Here is a 24,290-nt window from a genome sequence, read left to right on the forward strand (position 1 = left end):
GGGGGTAAGTCAAATGTAAATGCTGTCCCTCCCGCAAGAAACGGAAAGCATAAATAAAAGTATAAAATGGCACTTACTCCGAAGGAGGGGGGTGTATAAAACAAGAAGCCCCCTCCTCTGTGTGCCGACTCCTCAAGGTTCTCACGTAACACTTCCGGCCTATACGGCCACATCACCCAACGGAACACGTGGTACAAACCTACCTATTATCACAGACTCCTCCCCTCCGGATTACGTAGCTCCACCCAGAATATGGCGCTGCACACAGAAGTAAAATGTTATCCTGACATATATAAATGTGAGTTAATCTGGCTGTCAGTATATGTTTTAATAGGCTTGAAAAAGGTGCATATTGTACCGAAACGCGTTGCCTTTCTGTAAACCTGTTTTTATTATATTAAAACTGGATTAATCAACTTGGTTCCTGCGGCTTCCATTGACGACAGAGAGAACCTTGAGGAGTCGGCACACAGAGGAGGGGGCTTCTTGTTTTATACACCCCCCTCCTTCGGAGTAAGTGCCATTTTATACTTTTATTTATGCTTTCCGTTTCTTGCGGGAGGGACAGCATTTACATTTGACTTACCCCCATTTTGTTCTTTCCACGAGCGCATAACTGTTTTTACTTAAAACCTATTCTATGAGACAGAGGGAGACGTATCCTCTAGTGTACATCTTCAATAAGAGTTCATTATCATGCAATGTGCTTGCTGTCAGTGAATGGGAACATCCCATCCTGCCCTTATATGTCTACGGCTGCATTCACACGGACGAGTGCGACACCAACCGGAAACACTTGGAGCGAAACCGCTACTGCAAACCTGCGTTCGGTATTCGATTTTTCCCCTCCCATAGAGAATAATAGAGAATAATAGGTGATATCACCCACAAAATAGACATGCTGCCATTCGTTTGTCGCGGACCCGCGGTCGCCCATGTCTATGTAACGAAAATAATGGCTAATGTTGTCCGTATCGCCGCCGGCCAGAACCCGTGGAAATCGCCTGTGGAAAGACGGCCTCATAGGAAATCCTCTGTGAGCTAAACATCCTGGACTGCAGACGGATACATTGTTACAGAGTGTAGCAAACCCTCAGCTCTGGAAGGGTTCTCGGGCTCGGGAGGTTTTCATTCACAGACAGGAAGCAGAGATCCTGGAAGCAATAAGGCACAGTGCGGTTGTGCTCTCGGCTTCCATGTCTTATCAGCTCCACCGAGATTAAAACTGTAAAACATAACAAATGTAATGTTTTGGGTTAAACAAGGGTTAAATATGGCAGATTTGGGGTTTCCAGCTCCATGGCGGTTCTCGTAGCGACGCATGCGTCATCCCGACAGGCGAGATCTCAGTGAGGGTGATTACAGGTACGGTACAGCAGACACGGCTGTCACACGGGAAAGTGGAGCGCTCCATCTACACTCCGAGGGCAAATCATGGGCATGGTGGAAGTAACAACATGGTGTGTGCCAGCAGCGAACGGCGACATCCGCGAGATTCCCAGGAAACTCAGGAGAACGTGTGCGCACCCAGAAGACTGCCGGACCCGACAGGAGGGCAGATAATAGCTATCTAGCTTCTATCTATCTCACATCTATCTTGCCATACAGTGCACAAGTAACTCTGCCATATAGTGCACAACTAACCCTGCCATATAGTGCACAAGTAACATTGCCATATAGTGCACAAGTAACTCTGCCATGTAGTGCACAAGTAACTCTGCCATATAGTGCACAAGTAACCCTGCCATACAGTGCACAAGTAACCCTGCCATATAGTGCACAAGTAACTCTGCCATATAGTGCACAAGTAACCCTGCCATATAGTGCACAAGTAACCCTGCCATACAGTGCACAAGTAACTCTGCCATATAGTGCACAAGTAACCCTGCCATATAGTGCACAAGTAACCCTGCCATAGAGTGCACAAGTAACTCTGCCATATAGTGCACAAGTAACTCTGCCATACAGTGCACAAGTAACCCTGCCATATAGTGCACAAGTAACTCTGCCATATAGTGCACAAGTAACCCTGCCATACAGTGCACAAGTAACCCTGCCATATAGTGCACAAGTAACCCTGCCATATAGTGCACAAGTAACCCTGCCATATAGTGCACAAGTAACTCTGCCATATAGTGCACAAGTAACCCTGCCATACAGTGCACAAGTAACCCTGCCATATAGTGCACAAGTAACTCTGCCATACAGTGCACAAGTAACCCTGCCATATAGTGCACAAGTAACTCTGCCATACAGTGCACAAGTAACTCTGCCATATAGTGCACAAGTAACTCTGCCATATAGTGCACAAGTAACTCTGCCATATAGTGCACAAGTAACCCTGCCATATAGTGCACAAGTAACTCTGCCATATAGTGCACAAGTAACCCTGCCATATAGTGCACAAGTAACTCTGCCATATAGTGCACAAGTAACCCTGCCATACAGTGCACAAGTAACCCTGCCATATAGTGCACAAGTAACTCTGCCATATAGTGCACAAGTAACCCTGCCATATAGTGCACAAGTAACTCTGCCATATAGTGCACAAGTAACTCTGCCATATAGTGCACAAGTAACCCTGCCATACAGTGCACAAGTAACCCTGCCATATAGTGCACAAGTAACTCTGCCATACAGTGCACAAGTAACTCTGCCATATAGTGCACAAGTAACCCTGCCATATAGTGCACAAGTTACTCTGCCATATAGTGCACAAGTAACTCTGCCATATAGTGCACAACTAACCCTGCCATACAGTGCACCAGTAACATTGCCATACAGTGCACAAGTAACCCTGCCATATAGTGCACAAGTAACCCTGCCATACAGTGCACAAGTAACCCTGCCATACAGTGCACAAGTAACTCTGCCATATAGTGCACAAGTAACTCTGCCATATAGTGCACAAGTAACTCTGCCATATAGTGCACAACTAACCCTGCCATATAGTGCACCAGTAACATTGCCATACAGTGCACAAGTAACCCTGCCATATAGTGCACAAGTAACCCTGCCATACAGTGCACAAGTAACCCTGCCATACAGTGCACAAGTAACCCTGCCATATAGTGCACAAGTAACCCTGCCATATAGTGCACAAGTAACTCTGCCATATAGTGCACAAGTAACTCTGCCATATAGTGCACAACTAACCCTGCCATATAGTGCACCAGTAACATTGCCATACAGTGCACAAGTAACCCTGCCATATAGTGCACAAGTAACCCTGCCATACAGTGCACAAGTAACCCTGCCATATACTGCACAAGTAACCCAGCTATATAGTGCACAAGTAACTCTGCCATATAGTGCACAAGTAACACTGCCATATAGTGCACAAGTAACCCTGCCATATAGTGCACAAGTAACCCTGCCATACAGTGCACAAGTAACCCTGCCATATAGTGCACAAGTAACCCTGCCATACAGTGCACAAGTAACCCTGCCATATAGTGCACAAGTAACTCTGCCATACAGTGCACAAGTAACTCTGCCATATAGTGCACAAGTAATCCTGCCATATAGTGCACAAGTAACCCTGCCATACAGTGCACAAGTAACTCTGCCATACAGTGCACAAGTAACCCTGCCATATAGTGCACAAGTAACTCTGCCATACAGTGCACAAGTAACCCTGCCATATAGTGCACAAGTAACCCTGCCATATAGTGCACAAGTAACTCTGCCATACAGTGCACAAGTAACCCTGCCATATAGTGCACAAGTAACTCTGCCATACAGTGCACAAGTAACCCTGCCATATAGTGCACAAGTAACCCTGCCATATAGTGCACAAGTAACATTGCCATATAGTGCACAAGTAACTCTGCCATGTAGTGCACAAGTAACTCTGCCATATAGTGCACAAGTAACCCTGCCATACAGTGCACAAGTAACCCTGCCATATAGTGCACAAGTAACTCTGCCATATAGTGCACAAGTAACCCTGCCATATAGTGCACAAGTAACCCTGCCATACAGTGCACAAGTAACTCTGCCATATAGTGCACAAGTAACCCTGCCATATAGTGCACAAGTAACCCTGCCATAGAGTGCACAAGTAACTCTGCCATATAGTGCACAAGTAACTCTGCCATACAGTGCACAAGTAACCCTGCCATATAGTGCACAAGTAACTCTGCCATATAGTGCACAAGTAACCCTGCCATACAGTGCACAAGTAACCCTGCCATATAGTGCACAAGTAACCCTGCCATATAGTGCACAAGTAACCCTGCCATATAGTGCACAAGTAACTCTGCCATATAGTGCACAAGTAACCCTGCCATACAGTGCACAAGTAACCCTGCCATATAGTGCACAAGTAACTCTGCCATACAGTGCACAAGTAACCCTGCCATATAGTGCACAAGTAACTCTGCCATACAGTGCACAAGTAACTCTGCCATATAGTGCACAAGTAACTCTGCCATATAGTGCACAAGTAACTCTGCCATATAGTGCACAAGTAACCCTGCCATATAGTGCACAAGTAACTCTGCCATATAGTGCACAAGTAACCCTGCCATATAGTGCACAAGTAACTCTGCCATATAGTGCACAAGTAACCCTGCCATACAGTGCACAAGTAACCCTGCCATATAGTGCACAAGTAACTCTGCCATATAGTGCACAAGTAACCCTGCCATATAGTGCACAAGTAACTCTGCCATATAGTGCACAAGTAACTCTGCCATATAGTGCACAAGTAACCCTGCCATACAGTGCACAAGTAACCCTGCCATATAGTGCACAAGTAACTCTGCCATACAGTGCACAAGTAACTCTGCCATATAGTGCACAAGTAACCCTGCCATATAGTGCACAAGTTACTCTGCCATATAGTGCACAAGTAACTCTGCCATATAGTGCACAACTAACCCTGCCATACAGTGCACCAGTAACATTGCCATACAGTGCACAAGTAACCCTGCCATATAGTGCACAAGTAACCCTGCCATACAGTGCACAAGTAACCCTGCCATACAGTGCACAAGTAACTCTGCCATATAGTGCACAAGTAACTCTGCCATATAGTGCACAAGTAACTCTGCCATATAGTGCACAACTAACCCTGCCATATAGTGCACCAGTAACATTGCCATACAGTGCACAAGTAACCCTGCCATATAGTGCACAAGTAACCCTGCCATACAGTGCACAAGTAACCCTGCCATACAGTGCACAAGTAACCCTGCCATATAGTGCACAAGTAACCCTGCCATATAGTGCACAAGTTACTCTGCCATATAGTGCACAAGTAACTCTGCCATATAGTGCACAAGTAACTCTGCCATATAGTGCACAACTAACCCTGCCATATAGTGCACCAGTAACATTGCCATACAGTGCACAAGTAACCCTGCCATATAGTGCACAAGTAACCCTGCCATACAGTGCACAAGTAACCCTGCCATATACTGCACAAGTAACCCAGCTATATAGTGCACAAGTAACTCTGCCATATAGTGCACAAGTAACACTGCCATATAGTGCACAAGTAACCCTGCCATATAGTGCACAAGTAACCCTGCCATACAGTGCACAAGTAACCCTGCCATATAGTGCACAAGTAACCCTGCCATACAGTGCACAAGTAACCCTGCCATATAGTGCACAAGTAACTCTGCCATACAGTGCACAAGTAACTCTGCCATATAGTGCACAAGTAATCCTGCCATATAGTGCACAAGTAACCCTGCCATACAGTGCACAAGTAACTCTGCCATACAGTGCACAAGTAACCCTGCCATATAGTGCACAAGTAACTCTGCCATACAGTGCACAAGTAACCCTGCCATATAGTGCACAAGTAACCCTGCCATATAGTGCACAAGTAACTCTGCCATACAGTGCACAAGTAACCCTGCCATATAGTGCACAAGTAACTCTGCCATACAGTGCACAAGTAACCCTGCCATATAGTGCACAAGTAACCCTGCCATATAGTGCACAAGTAACCCTGCCATAGAGTGCACAAGTAACCCTGCCATACAGTGCACAAGTAACCCTGCCATATAGTGCACGAGTAACCCTGCCATATAGTGCACAAGTAACTCTGCCATATAGTGCACAAGTAACCCTGCCATACAGTGCACAAGTAACTCTGCCATACAGTGCACAAGTAACTCTGCCATATAGTGCACAAGTAACCCTGCCATATAGTGCACAAGTAACCCTGCCATACAGTGCACAAGTAACTCTGCCATACAGTGCACAAGTTACTCTGCCATATAGTGCACAAGTAACCCTGCCATATAGTGCACAAGTAAATCTGCCATATAGTGCACAAGTAACTCTGCCATATAGTGCACAAGTAACTCTGCCATACAGTGCACAAGTAACTCTGCCATATAGTGCACAAGTAACTCTGCCATATAGTGCATAAGTAACCCTGCCATATAGTGCACAAGTAACTCTGCCATATAGTGCGCAAGTAATGATCTGACAGTAACCCTGCCATACAGTGCACAAGTAACCCTGCCATATAGTGCACAAGTAACCCTGCCATACAGTGCACAAGTAACCCTGCCATACAGTGCACAAGTAACACTGCCATATATTGCACGAGTAACTCTACCATACAGTGCACAAGTAACCCTGCCATATATTGCACCAGTAACCCTGCCATATAGTGCACAAGTAACTCTGCCATACAGTGCACAAGTAACTCTGCCATATAGTGCACAAGTAATTGCAACATAAAATGCACGAAAAGAGTAAACAACGAGGGAGGACAATCAGATTAATATCCAGGTAGGAGAGGGAGATTCAGCGGAGGGGACTAGGGGGTTAATAGGGGCAGGAGGCCAGTAATGGCTCCCCTCACTGCACTGGATACCAACAGGAAGGGAAAGAGGAAACAACATGGCGGCTGGGAGGGAGAGGTCCTGCCCACAAGCAAGCAGGGAGTGGGGACAAGTCGTAGTACCACGTGCCGTCCACGGGGGGCGGGCTTGTGGACAGATAAGTCATTTGGGGTCTCCTGACTACTCCTCTTCCTCTGCAGCACAGTTGCAGGTTATATTTATTATGGTGGCTTTCCATCAACTCATATGCACAGTAAGGGGTTAAATCCATGCAGGGAACCCCAAGTCTGTCCGCGAGCCGCGCTGAGGTTGCGGGTGAATCGCCGCGATTGTCAGATAAGCACTTGTATAACGGATGCGACGCTAAGAGCTCCGGTATAATCCACTGGGAATCCCCATGGACCTGATCCAGGACAGCGAGCAACTGCCAGAGAGCGAGCGGACAGACGCGGAGGCGAGGACTGGAGAGCGCCAGCACGCCGCCACCATCATATAGCCATCTGTGTGGCACATATGTACCATTCTGGGGTTTGGGAAAGCTGGGTGACGGCCCCTCTGGCGCAGCGCGGATGTTATGTTGTAAGACTGACACCATAAAGATACTTTGTAGCAAACTGTAGAAAGTCGCTTACATGGTGATTCCGTAATATGATGTCAGCGATAGTGACATCATGGGGGTCCCTTATGGGGTCACACCAAGTAGCACTGAGGGCGGACGGGGCGCGGACAGCCCCCTGCTGGAGAGACGCTACTCCTTCAATCAAACTTCTCAATAAACTCTTAAAACGTGTGAAATTCTGTGGCGATCCGTGGAGACGATGAGGATGGGGTGTATGGCCGCCGCCGCCGGACCCTCTGTATACACAGGGGGGAGCCGCCATATTGGACATCCTCGGCAGGCGCTCACACAGCAGTATGGAGGCCGCACATTCCTGCACATAGTAAATAACGCGTTTAAAAGGTCACGGATTATAAATATTTGTACAGCTGTTAACGCCTTCAGGGCCGCAGCGCTGCCGGAGACGGCTGCAGCGCCTCTTTATGATGTAGCAGAGTCGTGCCAACAGTAACCATCCCAGGGGGGCAATAGACGGCATGTGGATGCCGAGCGGCAAACTTTACTAATATCACAGCCCCCCACTATGATGCCAACCACAAAGCCCCCCTAACAATGCCACCGGCAGAGCCCACAGGGGCAGCGCCATAGTATCATTAGTCAGTCATTCTATTGGATGGAAATAGATCCAACACTCTGAGCTGACGGACTCCATCCTACATCCATGGGGACTCCCTTCACACAAATATACAGGTAATATATATAGATATGTACAGCCACCACTAGGGGGAGCTTGTTATATATAGATATATACATCCACTACCAGTGGGAGCTCACTGTATACAGATATGTACAGCCACCACTAGGGGGAGCTCACTGCATACTGATATATACAACCACCACTAGTAGGAGCTCATTACATACAAACATACACAGCCACCACTAGGGGGAGCTCACTGCATACAGATATGTACAGCCACCACTAGGAGGAGCTCATGCCATACAAACATACACAGCCACCACTAGGGGGAGCTTTATGTATATAGATATATACATCCACCACTAGGGTGAGCTTGTTATATATAGATATATACATCCACTACTAGTGGGAGCTCCCTGTATACAGATATGTACAGTCTCCACTAGGAGGAGCTCATTACATACAAATATGCACTGCCACCACTAGGGGGAGCTCATTAAATACAGATATATACAGCTACCAGTAGAGCAAGCTCACTAGATACAGATTTATATGAGAACTATAAATTCATAATCAGTGAGCTCCCCTAGTGGTGGCTATATATTCTGCATGTGTTGAGTTTTTTTTAGTGGTGGCTGTATAATCTGTATACAATCAGCTCCCCCTAGTGGTGGTTGTATAATCTGTATACTGTGAGCTATCTCAAGTGGTGGCTGTACATATATTTATACAGTGAGTTCCCCTTAGTGGTAGTAGTGGTTAATATCTGTATACATTGAGCTCCCCCTAGTGGTGGCTGTATACAGTCATACACAGTGAGCTCACACTAGTCGTTGCTATATAAATCTTTATGCGGTGAGCTCCCCTTAATGGTGGATGTATAAATCTATATACTGTGGGCTTCCCAAGATGGTTGTATACATGTGTATGTAGTGAGCTCACCCTAGTGGTTGGTACAAAAATCTGTATACAGTGAGTTTCCCCTATTGGTGACTGTATAAATCTGTATACAGTGAGCTCTCTCTGGTGGTGGCTGTATACATCTCTATACAGTGAGCTCACTCTAGTGGTGGCTGTATAAATCTGTACACAGTGAGCTCCCCCTAGTGGTAACTGTATAAATCTGTATAAAGTAAGATCCTCCTTGTGTTGGCTGTATAAATCTGTATACAGTGAGCTCCCCCTAGTGTTGGCTGTATAAATCTGTACACACTGAGCTCTCTTTGCTGGTGGCTGTATAAATCAGTATAAAGTAAGATCCCCCTAGTAGTGGCTGTGTAAATCTGTACACAATGAGCTCCCCCTAGTGGTGGCTGTATAAATCTGTATACAGTGAGCTCTCTCTGGTGGTGGCTGTATAAATCTGTATAAAGTGAGCTCCCTCTGGTGGTGGCTGTGTAAATCTGTACACAGTGAGCTCCCCCTAGTGGTGGCTGCAGACAGCGATGCTTACTAAGATTGAATGCATATACAGCCATAAGAGGAAAGAGCAGCGCAATCAACAAAGCTGTAGGGAGCCCCACACACCTTCTATGTCCGCCCTTGCTTTCCATCATGCCTCAGTGTTGCCCCCTGGTGGGTAAACTACATAATAAACCTGCCAAGAGCTCCAGTAGTTTGTACTTTTATGGTTTCACAGAATCTACAGTCGGGGTTTCTTTATCATCCGATTATAATACACAGCAAGGCCAAAGCCAAGAGGAAGTTGACCCCGTGCGAGACCCCCAACGGATCCAGTTTACCCACAATTCTCTACTGCTTCCTGGAGGTCACTTGTGGATTTGACCCATGAATAACTTTCCCAGTGAAGTTGAAGCTGATGAAGTAGTTCAGGGAGATGAACTTTGTGTCCTCTTGGCCGCGGCCGCAGATCCGCCCCGATTCTTCTCCGCTGAGCCGTGCGGATAGGAAACTGTTAACGTATAATTGCGCTTTCTGTCATAGGGAAATATCCAAAGTTATGATCGTTGGGGGTCCGGCTGCTGAGACCCTCACTGATGGCCAGAATGAGCCATTGGAAGCGCTCATCCAAGCTGAAGCTCAGTGGAGGCTCTATGGGCCATCTTCAGCCAGCGAGCAGTGACCGCGCTTTTTCCAGTAGTTGGTCGGTCTCAGCAGCCGGAACCCCAATTATATAATATTTTGACATGTCCCCTTAGTCAGAGACTGAAAACCTCTACAGACCTCATGTTTCTCACAGCTGAGGGTTTGCTACAATTGTATCCGGTCTATAGAATCTTAGCACCGATCTCTGCTGACCTCATAGTGTAAAAAGATTTCCCCGAATGCAAACAACCAATCTCTCCGCAGCGCCAAACAAGTGGGAGATGCTACTGTGAGATTTCAGCTCTGAAGCTTGCAGAATTGAGCGTGCAGATAATGCAGCAGCGTGACTAACAGTCAGGGGTGCCCCAACCACGAGGCAACCTGAGACAAGCAAGACCTCAGGGGCCGTCTGCAGGACCTCAGGGGGGCGGCGGGTTACCACCCAGACGGTGATTATTTATAACTGGCCATACTAATGGACAATAAAAGAAATTGGTAGTGAGGTCACCAAAACTACTTGGGCCACTAAGGGGGGCACTGTTACTATTGGGGCCACTACTGGGGACACTGTTACTATTGGGGCCACTACTGGGGATACTGTTACTATTGGGGCCACTACTGGGGATACTGTTACTATTGGGGCCACTACTGGGGACACTGTTACTATTGGGGCCACTACTGGGGTCACTGTTACTATTGGGGCCACTACTGGGGACACTGTTATTATTGGGGCCACTACTGGGGATACTGTTACTATTGGGGCCACTACTGGGAACACTGTTACTATTGGGGCCACTAAGGGGGGCACTGTTACTATTGGGGCCACTACTGGGAACACTGTTACTATTGGGGCCACTAAGGGGGGGCACTGTTACTATTGGGGCCACTAAGGGGGGACACTGTTACTATTGGAGCCACTACTGGGGACACTGTTACTATTGGGGCCACTAAGGGGGGCACTATTACTATTAGGGCCACTACTGGGGACACTGTTACTATTGGAGCCACTACTGGGGACACTGTTACTATTGGAGCTACTAATGGGGGTCACTATTACAGCTGGGGCCCTAGTGAGGTCACCATAACTACTGGGGCCACTGAGGGGGTTACTGTTACTATTGGAGCCCCTAAGGATGGCACTGTTACTATTGGGGCCACTAAGGGGGGCACTGTTACTATTGGAGCCACTAAGGGTGGCACTGTTACTATTGGGGCCACTAAGAGGGGCACTGCTACTATTGGGGCCACTAAGGGGGGGCACTGTTACTATTGGAGCTATTACTGGGGACATTGTTACTATTGGAGCTATTAAGGGGGTCACTGTTACTATTGGAGCCAATAAGGGGGTCACTGTTACTATTGGAGCTACTAATGGGGGTCACTATTACAGCTGGGGCCCTAATGAGGTCACCATAACTACTAGGGCCACTGAGGGGGTTACTGTTACTATGGCAGCCACTACTGGGACACTGCTACTATTGGGGCCACTACTGGGGACACTGTTACTATTGGAGCCACTACTGGGGACACTGTTACTATTGGGGCCACTACTGGGGACACTGCTACTATTGGGGCCACTACTGGGGTCACTGTTACTATTGGAGCTACTAAGGGGGGCACTGTTACTATTGGAGCTACTAATGGGGGTCACTATTACAGCTGGGGCCCTAATGAGGTCACCATAACTACTAGGGCCACTGAGGGGGTTACTGTTACTATGGCAGCCACTACTGGGACACTGTTACTATTGGGGCCACTACTGGGACACTGTTACTATTGGGGCCACTACTGGGGACACTGTTACTATTGGAGCTACTAATGGGGGTCACTATTACAGCTGGGGCCCTAGTGAGGTCACCATAAGTACTGGGGCCACTGAGGGGGTTACTGTTACTAGTGCAGCCACTACAGGGGGACCATTACTCTGACACCCCAGACAAGTCTCCATGGTCACACATGTGTTGAGTATCTTGTGTTTCGGCGCTTTCACTGCCTGTAAGGTAAGTGGGGTGGTTTTTGCTCCCCGCTTCCCACATCATAAAGGCTTGGGCCGCGCCAGCAGACCTATGTAGCGCTACAGATAACAGAGCGCTATGTGACAGCCTCAGCTCTGCTACATCTGGAAGTAGTGATGACGGCGCTCAGGTTGCCTGCAGGGAGCCACAGTGTCAGGATGGACGGGGTAGCAGAGCTCGGGGGGTTACAGCGAGCAGCAGAGCTGAGGCTGCGGGGCACACACTGCTATCACATGGTTACATAATGTGACGTTGCTACGATGTGACAAACACGACCCCCTCCCTGAAATGGATTATATAACAACCGGGAGAGCGTCACGACTACCAAACCGCCGCTCACCGGGACGCACAAGAGCGACACAAGATACCGCTAAAGCGGGAAGAGGGGGGGAGAGGGGTCTCATAGTACACCAAATCATATGACATCTGTGGCGGACATAGCTCATCCCAATTCAGGGCACCATTAGGGCACCGGACCCCAAAATATAGGATATTGTAATTAACGATAGTGAGTACAGAGGCAGAACAGCCTGCGAGTGAGGATTAGCCATTGTATATGTATATGACCTGGCGGTGACTATACTGCGGCGGGGCGCCGCCCTGCTGGAGATCCCCAGTAATGACCCCAGAATATATAACAGTTTACATTCCCAAGTTAGTATAGCACAGCCCAGTCTTTATAGCGGATTATTACACTCCAGTGTTTATAGCGGGTTATTACACCCAGGTCTTTATAGTGGGTTATAACAGCCCAGTGCTTATAGCAGCTTCTTACACTCCAGTATTTATAGCAGCTTATTACACTCCAGTATTTATAGCAGCTTATTACACTCCCGTGTTTATAGCGGGTTATTACACTCCAGTATTTATAGCATCTTATTACACTCCCGTGTTTATAGCGGGTTATTACACTCCAGTGTTTATAGCATCTTATTACACTCCAGTGTTTATAGCGGGTTATTACACTCCAGTATTTATAGCATCTTATTACACTCCAGTGTTTATAGCATCTTATTACACTCCAGTGTTTATAGCGGGTTATTACACTCCCGTGTTTATAGCGGGTTATTACACTCCAGTGTTTATAGCGGGTTATTACACTCCAGTATTTATAGCAGCTTATTACACTCCCGTGTTTATAGCGGGTTATTACACTCCAGTGTTTATAGCAGTTTATTACACTCCAGTGTTTATAGCAGGTTATTACACTACAGTGTTTATAGCGGGTTATTACACTCCAGTGTTTATAGCGGGTTATTACACTCCAGTGTTTATAGCAGCTTATTACACTCCAGTGTTTATAGCGGGTTATTACACTCCAGTGTTTATAGCAGCTTATTACACTCCCGTGTTTATAGCGGGTTATTACACTCCAGTGTTTATAGCAGTTTATTACACTCCAGTGTTTATAGCAGGTTATTACACTACAGTGTTTATAGCGGGTTATTACACTCCAGTGTTTATAGCGGGTTATTACACTCCAGTGTTTATAGCAGCTTATTACACTCCAGTGTTTATAGCGGGTTATTACACTCCAGTGTTTATAGCAGCTTATTACACTCCCGTGTTTATAGCGGGTTATTACACTCCAGTGTTTATAGCAGTTTATTACACTCCAGTGTTTATAGCAGGTTATTACACTACAGTGTTTATAGCGGGTTATTACACTACAGTGTTTATAGCGGGTTATTACACTCCAGTATTTATAGCAGCTTATTACACTCCAGTGTTTATAGCGGGTTATTACACCCAGGTCTTTATAGTGGGTTATAACAGCCCAGTGCTTATAGCAGCTTATTACACTCCAGTGTTTATAGCGGGTTATTACACTCCAGTGTTTATAGCAGCTTATTACACTCCAGTGTTTATAGCGGGTTATTACACTCCAGTATTTATAGCAGCTTATTACACTCCAGTATTTATAGCAGCTTATTACACTCCAGTATTTATAGCAGCTTATTACACTCCTGTGTTTATAGCGGGTTATTACACTCCAGTGTTTATAGCAGCTTATTACACTCCAGTATTTATAGCAGCTTATTACACTCCTGTGTTTATAGCAAGTTATTACACTCCAGTGTTTATAGCAGGTTATTACACTCCAGTGCTTATAACGGGTTATTACACTCCAGTATTTATAGCAGCTTATTACACTCCAGTGTTTATAGCAGCTTATTACACTCCAGTATTTATAGCAGGTTATTACACCCAGGTCTTTATAGTGGGTTATTACACTCCAGTGTTTATAGCAGGTTATTACACTCCAGTGTTTATAGCAGCTTATTACACTCCAGTGTTTATAGCGGGTTATTACACTCCAGTCTTTATAGCAGGTTATTACACCCAGGTCTTTATAGTGGGTTATTACACTCCAGTGTTTATAGCAGGTTATTACACTCCAGTGTTTATAGCAGCTTATTACACTCCAGTGTTTATAGCAGCTTATTACACTCCAGTCTTTATAGCAGCTTATTACAGCCCAGTCTCTTTCATGAATGTATCAGGCAGTTCCATGACTAACAATTCCCCAATATATCTACCCCATTCCTACCCACGTGGGCAAGTTCCGTGTAGTCCTATGGATGGGCCAATCAATAGCCTGCCCTGCGCACCTTCCTGAGCGGCGGATGGCGGTGCTCACCTCAGTGACAGCGCTGAAATACCACCATACAATTGTGAATGGTGGCGGGCACGGTGCCAGGCCACGGGGAAGCCTGTGAACCGGTCCGACTTCCTCACATTCTCCAATGTCAATATAGACCTCAGAATCCTCCCAGGATGGGGGTCATCCAAACACCCCTGGGGTCTAGGAAAGGGCTTTAACCCTCCACATGCCAGGGCAGTACCTGCGCCCTCCCCTTTATTTTGGGAAGTGCAAAAGAGGAACAAAGTCCTTAACCCGTTCCTGACCAGATTCTGAATTATAAGACGGTTGCCTTAGAAATGGGAGAAGTAATTGAAGGGACCCGCAGCATGTCCAACCCAGCGTGGTTTAACCCTTTGATTGCCAGCCTTGAAGGGGGCACGGGCGATTCCTCATCTCTCAAGAAACCAAGAAGAGTTGAATGGACTTAACCCCTTCAGACATCAGATCCAAAGAGAAAAAGAAGTGTATTAACCCCTTCCCTCAGCCCTCACTAGTTATAGTTGGGGGTCTTTCCAATCTGTATCGACCAGATGGCAGCGACAAAAAGTAGCAAAGTCTATTAACCCTTTCCCCTCCGTGCCCTCATAACATACAGCCCACCAGAGACCTAAAGGACCAGTTATGGATTTAACCCCTTGCAGGAGGCACAGGGGACCCTCCGTTACTTCAAATCTTTATATTGACTTGCAAAGCCCATTAACCCCTTCACATCTATCTCTTTTAATAGGATGGTTGCATAAGACCCTCCACACTATCCTATAGGAATACCACGCTTCTACAACCTGACACTTGGGGTCTGGCTGCAGACTTAACCCTTTCTGAGGCTGGTCACCTCTCATTCTTCAGCGATTGACGTCTTTCCCCTTTTAATTTTGTAAAGCAACCAAGAAAACCCAAGGTCCATTAACCCCTTTATGTCCACGTCCTGATAATACTATGAAGTACCATAAGTGTGGAGGCAGGGGGGTGCAGCCTGAAGCTCAGTGGGTCCAGCTACGGATTTAACCCCATAAATCCCTTAACATATGGAAAAGGGGATCCGTCCAACGAGAAAACATGGAGCAGCGAGGTCCATTAACCCTTTCATGTCCTGATAATAGGCTGAAGTACCGTAAGTGTGGCGGGCATCGTGACCGAACAGCCTGAAGCTCAGCGGGTCCAGCTACGGATTTAACCTTATAAATCCCCTAACATATGGAGGAGGGGATCCCTTCCAAAAACAACATGGAGCGGCGAGGTCCATTAACCCCTTCAATTTCAGGCTGGGATGAAAGTGTAAAGGGTAGACCTACCGGGTTCCTTTGTCGCCCATGGCCAGGCTGTTGTCAGGGTGATCGCTGGGATGCGAGTCAGGTGCAGCGATGCCAGTATTTGGCGCTGTCAGGATGACCGGTGATCTCCTCGCAGATTACAGGCGGGATGGAGAACGGCTTTTGTTTTGCAAGCAGAACAGCTGCAAATAAAGGGATCCGTCTCTTCTCGCCGTGTGCGGCGCTGGATGTAAATCCTGATGGGATTAGAGGGGGCGAGCACGAAATGTGAGAGGGAGAGCAGGAATTAAGATTATTCTTCAGATTGTGCCATCAAACAGCCTGCTCTCTCCCTCCAGCCCTGCTGTCTGTGGGTTGTACAAGCTGACAGCCAGAGATCCTCCCTCACTGCAGCTCACTGCTTCCTGCTCAGCACTGGAAGGACTGATGGCTCCACAAATGGGCTTCCCTCTGCTGCCAACTGCAACCGCTCACACATATCAGGAGCGGGCATGGGGGCTCCCGCCTGGGCACAGACTACAGGGAAATCCCTTCCTGATACTCTCCTAGAGCGAATATTGATTACTGAACGGGTTTCATCGATTTCCAGGAAGGTTAGCAATAACAGAAATGCCAGGAATAAAGGAGCAACTAAAGTCACAGCTAACAGTAACAAGTGATGAACAAGTCACTCTAGGGGACACGAACACTCCCATCATGAATCAAAGCAAAGCACAGATTCCATAAATTCTTTATCCAGCGTGAGGTTCTTTCCTGACCTTAATGAAACTAAACACCTATAATACCTGTGATACCACTCCAATGGACAAGGATATAACTACTATAATACTGCCCCCTGTGTACAAGAATATAACTACTATAATACTGCCCCCTATGTACAAGAATATAACTACTATAATACTGCCTCCTATGTACAAGAATATAACTACTATAATATTGCCCCCTATGTACAAGAATATAACTACTATAATACTGCCCCCTATGTACAAGAATATAACTACCATAATACTGCCCCCTATGTACAAGAATATAACTACCATAATACTGCCCCCTATGTACAAGAATATAACTACTATAATACTGCCCCCTATGTACAAGAATATAACTACTATAATACTGCCCCCTATGTACAAGAATATAACTACTATAATACTGCTCCCTATGTACAAGAATATAACTACTATAATACTGCCCCCTATGTACAAGAATATAACTACTATAATACTGCCCCCTATGTACAAGAATATAACTACTATAATAATGCCCCCTATGTACAAGAATATAACTATTATAATACTGCCTCCTATGTACAAGAATATAACTACTATAATACTGCCCCCTATGTACAGGAATATAACTACTATAATATTGCCCCCTATGTATAAGAATATAACTACTATAATACTGCCTCCTATATACAAGAATATAACTACTATAATACTGCCTCCTATGTACAAGAATATAACTACTATAATACTGCCTCCTATATACAAGAATATAACTACTATAATACTGCCCCCTATATATAAGAATATAACTACTATAATATTGCCCCCTATGTATAAGAATATAACTACTATAATATTGCCCCCTATGTATAAGAATATAACTACTATAATACTGCCCCCTATGTATAAGAATATAACTACTATAATATTGCCCCCTATGTATAAGAATATAACTACTATAATACTGCCCCCTATGTACAAGGATATAACTACTATAATACTACAACTATGTACAAGAATATAACTACTATAATACTGCCCCCTATGTACAAGAATATAACTACTATAATACTGCCCCCTATGTACAAGAATATAACTACTATAATACTGCCTCCTATGAACAAGGATATAACTACTATAATACTACCCCTATGTACAAGAATATAACTACTATAATACTGCCCCCTATGTACAAGAATATAATTACTATAATACTGCCCCCTATGTACAAGAATATAACTACTATAATACTGCCTCCTATGAACAAGGATATAACTACTATAATACTACCCCTATGTACAAGAATATAACTACTATAATATTGCCCCCTATGTATAAGAATATAACTACTATAATACTGCCTCCTATGTACAAGAATATAACTACTATAATACTGCCCCCTATGTACAAGAATATAACTACTATAATACTGCCACCTATGTACAAGAATATAACTACTATAATACTGCCCCCCTATGTACAAGAATATAACTACTATAATACTGTCTCCTTTGTACAAGAATATAACTACTATAATACTGCCCCCTATGTACAAGAATATAACTACTATAATACTGCCTCCTATGTACAAGAATATAACTACTATAATATTGCCCCCTATGTATAAGAATATAACTACTATAATACTGCCCCCTATGTACAAGAATATAACTACTATAATACTGGCTTCTATGTACAAGAATATAACTACTATAATACTCTCCCGTATGTACAAGAATATAACTACTATAATACTCTCCCGTATGTACAAGAATATAACTACTATAATACTGCCTCTTATGTACAAGAATATAACTACTATAATACTGCCCCCTATGTACAAAAATATAACTACTATAATACTGCCCCCTATGTACAAGAATATAACTACTGTAATACTGCCTCCTATGTACAAGAATATATCTACTATAATACTGCCCCCTATGTACAAGGATATAACTACTATAATACTGCCCCCTATGTACAAGAATATAACTACTATAATACTGCCCCCTATGTACAAGAATATAACTACTATAACACTGCCCCCTATGTACAAAAATATAACTACTATAATACTGCTCCTATGTACAAGAATATAACTACTATAATACTACCCCCTATGTACAATAATGTAACTACTATAATACTGCCCCCTATGTACAAGAATATAACTACTATAATACTGCCTCCTATGTACAAGAATATAACTACTATAATACTGCCCCCTATGTACAAGAATATAACTACTATAATACTGCCTCCTATGAACAATGATATAACTACTATAATACTACCCGTATGTACAAGAATATAACTCCTATAATACTGCCCTTATGTACAAGAATATAACTAATATAATACTGCTCCCTATGTTCAAGAATCCAACTACTATAATACTGCCTCCTATGTACAAGAATATAACTACTATAATACTGCCTCCTATGTACAAGAATATAACTACTATAATACTGCCTCCTATGTACAAGAATATAACTACTATAATACTGCCCCCTATGTACAAGAATATAACTACTATAATACTGCCCCCTATGTACAAGAATATAACTACTATAATACTGCTCCTATGTACAAGAATATAACTACTATAATACTGCCCCCTATGTACAAGAATATAACTACTATAATACTGCCCCCTATGTACAAGAATATAACTACTATAATACTGCCCCCTGTGTACAAGAATATAACCACTATAATACTGTCCCTATGTACAAGAATATAACTACTATAATACTGCCCCCTATGTACAAGAATATAACTACTATAATACTGCCCCCTGTGTACAAGAATATAACCACTATAATACTGTCCCTATGTACAAGAATATAACTACTATAATACTGCCCCCTATGTACAAGAATATAACTACTATAATACTGCCCCCTATGTACAAGAATATAACTACTATAATACTGCCCCCTATGTACAAGAATATAACCACTATAATACTGTCCCTATGTACAAGAATATAACTACTATAATACTGCCCCTTATGTACAAGAATATAACTACTATAATACTGCCCCCCATGTACAAGAATATAACTACTATAATACTGCCCCCTATGTACACGTATATAACTACTATAATACTGCCTCCAATGTAAAGGAATATAACTACTATAATACTGCCCTCTATGTACAAGAATATAACTATTATAATACTGCTCCTATGTACAAGAATATATCTACTATAATACTGCCCCCTATGTACAAGAATATAACTACTATAATACTGCCCCCTATGTACAAAAATATAACTACTATAATAATGCTCCTATAAAGAAGAATATAACTACTATAATACTACCCCCTATGTACAATAATGTAACTATTATAATACTGCCCCCTATGTACAAGAATATAACTACTATAATACTGCCTCCTATGTACAAGAATATAACTACTATAATACTGCCCCCTATGTACAAGAATATAACTACTATAATACTGCCCCTATGTACAAGAATATAACTACTATAATACTGCCCCCTATGTACAAGAATATAACTACTATAATACTGCCCCCCATGTACAAGAATATAACTACTATAATACTGCCCCCTATGTACACGAATATAACTACTATAATACTGCCTCCTATGTACAAGAATATGACTACTACAATACTGTCCCCTATGTACAAAAATATAACTATTATAATACTGCCTCCAATGTACAAGAATATAACTATTATAATACTGCCCCCTATGTACAAGAATATAACTACTATAATACTGCCCCCTATGTGCAAGAATATAACTACTGTAATACTGCCTTCTATGTACAAGAATATATCTACTATAACACTGCCCCCTATGTAAAAGAATATAACTACTATAATACTGCCCCCTATGTACAAGAACATAACTACTATAATACTGCCGCTATGTACAAAAATAAAACTACTATAATACTGCTCCTATGTACAGGAATATAACTACTATAATACTGCTCCTATGTACAAGAATATTACTACTATAATACTGCCCCCTATGTACAATAATGTAACTACTGTTATACTGCCCCCTATGTACAAGAATATAACTACTATAATACTGCTCCTATGTACAAGAATATTACTACTATAATACTGCCTCCTATGTACAAGAATATAACTACTATAATACTGCCCCCTATGTACAAGAATATAACCACTATAATACTGCTCCTATGTACAAGAATATAACTACTATAATACTGCCCCCTATGTACAAGAATATAACTACTGTAATACTGCCCCCTATATACAAGAATAGAACTACTATAATACTGCTCCTATGTACAAGAATATAATTACAGTAATACTGCCCCCTATGTACAAAAATATAACTACTATAATACTGCCCCCTATGTACAAGAATATAACTACTATTATACTGCTCCCTCTGAACAAAAATATAACTACTATAATACTGCCCCTTATGTACAAGAATATAACTACTTTAATACTGCTCCTATGTATAAGAATATAACTACTATAGTACTGCCCTCTATGTAGAATATAACTACTTTAACATTGCACCTTTTATGCAAGAATAAAACTACAATAATGCTGCCGCTATTTACAAGAATACAACTGCTATAATACTGCCCCCTATGTACAAGTATATAACTACTATAATACTGCCCCCTATGTAAAAGAATATACCTACTATAATACCGCCTCCTTTGTACAAAAATATAACTACTATAATACTGCATCCTATGTACAAGAATATAACTACTATAATACTGCCCCCTATGTACAAGAATATAACTACTATAATACTGCTCCTTTGTACAAGAATATAACTACTATAATACTGTCCCCTATATACAAGACTATAACTACTATAATACTGCTCCCTTTGTACAAGTATATTAATCCTATGATACTGACTCCTATGTACAAGAATATAGCTACTATAATACTGCCTCCTATGTACAAGAATATAACTACTATAATACTGTTCTTATGTACAAGAATATAACTACTATAATACTACCTTCTATGTACAAGAATATAACTACTATAATAGTGCCCCTATGTACAAGAATATAACTACTATAATACTGCCTCCTATGTACAAAAATATAACTACTATAATACTGCCTCCTATATACAAGAATATAACTACTATAATACTGCCTCCTATGTAGAAGAATATAACTACTATAATACTGCCTCTTATGTACAAGAATATACCTACTATAATAATGCCTTCTATGTACAAGAATGTAACTACTATAATACTGCTCGTATGTACAAGAATATAACTACTATAATACTGCCCCCTATGTAAAAGAATATACCTACTATAATACCGCCTCCTTTGTACAAGAATATAACTACTATAATACTGCATCCTATGTACAAGAATATAACTACTATAATACTGCCCCCTATGTACAAGAATATAACTACTATAATACTGCTCCTATGTACAAGAATATAACTACTATAATACTGTCCCCTATATACAAGACTATAACTACTATAATACTGTTCCCTTTGTACAAGTATATAAATCCTATGATACTGCCTCCTATGTACAAGAATATAGCTACTATAATACTGCCTCCTATGTACAAGAATATAACTACTATAATACTGTTCTTATGTACAAGAATATAACTACTATAATACTACCTTCTATGTACAAGAATATAACTACTATAATAGTGCCCCTATGTACAAGAATATAACTACTATAATACTGCCTCCTATGTACAAGAATATAACTACTATAATACTGCCTCCTATATACAAGAATATAACTACTATAATACTGCCTCCTATGTAGAAGAATATAACTACTATAATACTGCCTCTTATGTACAAGAATATACCTACTATAATAATGCCTTCTATGTACAAGAATGTAACTACTATAATACTGCTCGTATGTACAAGAATATAACTACTATAATACTGCCCCCTATGTACAAGAATATAAGTACTATAATTCTGCTCCTATGTACAAGAATATAACTACTATAATACTGCCCCCTATGTACAAGAATATAACTACTATAATAGTGCCCCTATGTACAAAAATATAACTACTATAATACTGACCCTATGTACAAGACTATAACTACTATAATACTGCCCCCCATGTACAAGAATATAACTACTATAATACTACCCCCTATATACAAGAATATAACTACTATAATACTGCTTCTATGTACAAGAATATAACTACTATAATACTGCTTACTATGTACAAGAATATAACTACTATAATACTGCTCCCTCTGTACAAGAATATAACTACTATAATACTGCCCCTATGTACAAGAATATAACTACTATAATACTGCCCCCTATGTACAAGAATATAACTACTATAATACTGCCTCCTATGTACAAGATTATAACTACTATAATACTGCTCCTATGTACAAGAATATAACTACTGTAATACCGCTCCTATGTACAAGAATATAACTACTATAATACTGCTCCTATGTACAAGAATATATCTACTATAATACTGCCCCTATGTACAAGAATATTACTACTATAATACTGCCTCCTATGTACAATAATATAACTACTATAATACTGCCCCCTATGTACAAGAATATAACTACTATAGTACTGCCTCCTATGTACAAGAATATAACTACTATAATACTGCCGGCTATGTACAAGAATATAACTACTATAATACTGCTCCTATATACAAGAATATAACTACTATAATACTGTCCCCTACGTACAAGAATATAACTACTATAATACTGCCCCCTATGTACAAGAATATAATTACTATAATACTGCCCCCTATGTACAAGAATATAACTACTATAATACTGCCTCCTATGTACAAGAATATAACTACTATAATACTGCCTCCTATGTACAAGAATATAACTACTATAATACTGCCTCCTATGAACAAGGATATAACTACTATAATATTGCCCGCTATGTACAAGAATATAACTACTATAATACTGCCCCCTATGTACAAGAATATAACTACTATAATACTGCCCCCTATGTACAAGAAAATAACTACTATAATACTGCCCCCTATGTACAAGAATATAACTACTATAATACTGCTGCTATATACAAGAATATAACTACTATAATACCGCCCCCTATGTACAAGAATATAACTACTATAATACTGCCCCCTATGTACAAGAATATAACTACTATAATACTGCCCCCTATGTACAAGAATATAACTACTATAATACTGCCACCTATGTACAAGAATATAACTACTGTACAGGAATAAAACTCTAGTATAAGTGCTTTCATTGATGGCCATGTGCGTTGTACGTACGCATGATACGCAGTGACCGCTGGCTATGAAGTTCAATGGTCTTTCATTATTCTATGCACAACGGCGTGTGGACATTGCTATTGATGCGCAGGAGGAAGATATCCCAGCATCCTCTATTTCCCAGCGTATCATGCACAGCCCTCCTTGCTGAGTGGGGCGGTTCTTTCAGGTGTGATGTCAGCATTGTACCGCATTGTGTAAAC

General features: G+C 42.3%; 1 protein-coding gene across 2 annotated transcripts in view; it reads right to left on the bottom strand.

Moving 5' to 3' along the window:
• LOC136590526 (beta-arrestin-1) overlaps positions 1-16,522 on the bottom strand; it is a 224,088-nt gene extending 207,566 nt beyond the window's left edge. Inside the window, exon 1 of one of the 2 annotated variants that reach the window (XM_066588379.1) lies at positions 16,069-16,522. In XM_066588379.1, the coding sequence (XP_066444476.1) occupies positions 16,069-16,088 (20 nt within the window). In that variant the 5' untranslated portion in view covers positions 16,089-16,522. The remainder of the gene's footprint in view (positions 1-16,068) is intronic. The other variant, XM_066588380.1, reaches the window with a different exon arrangement.
• Positions 16,523-24,290: the final 7,768 nt, after the last annotated feature.

This window comes from Eleutherodactylus coqui, chromosome 1 (genome assembly GCF_035609145.1).
Source record: "Eleutherodactylus coqui strain aEleCoq1 chromosome 1, aEleCoq1.hap1, whole genome shotgun sequence".
Taxonomy (NCBI): Eukaryota; Metazoa; Chordata; class Amphibia; order Anura; family Eleutherodactylidae; genus Eleutherodactylus; species Eleutherodactylus coqui.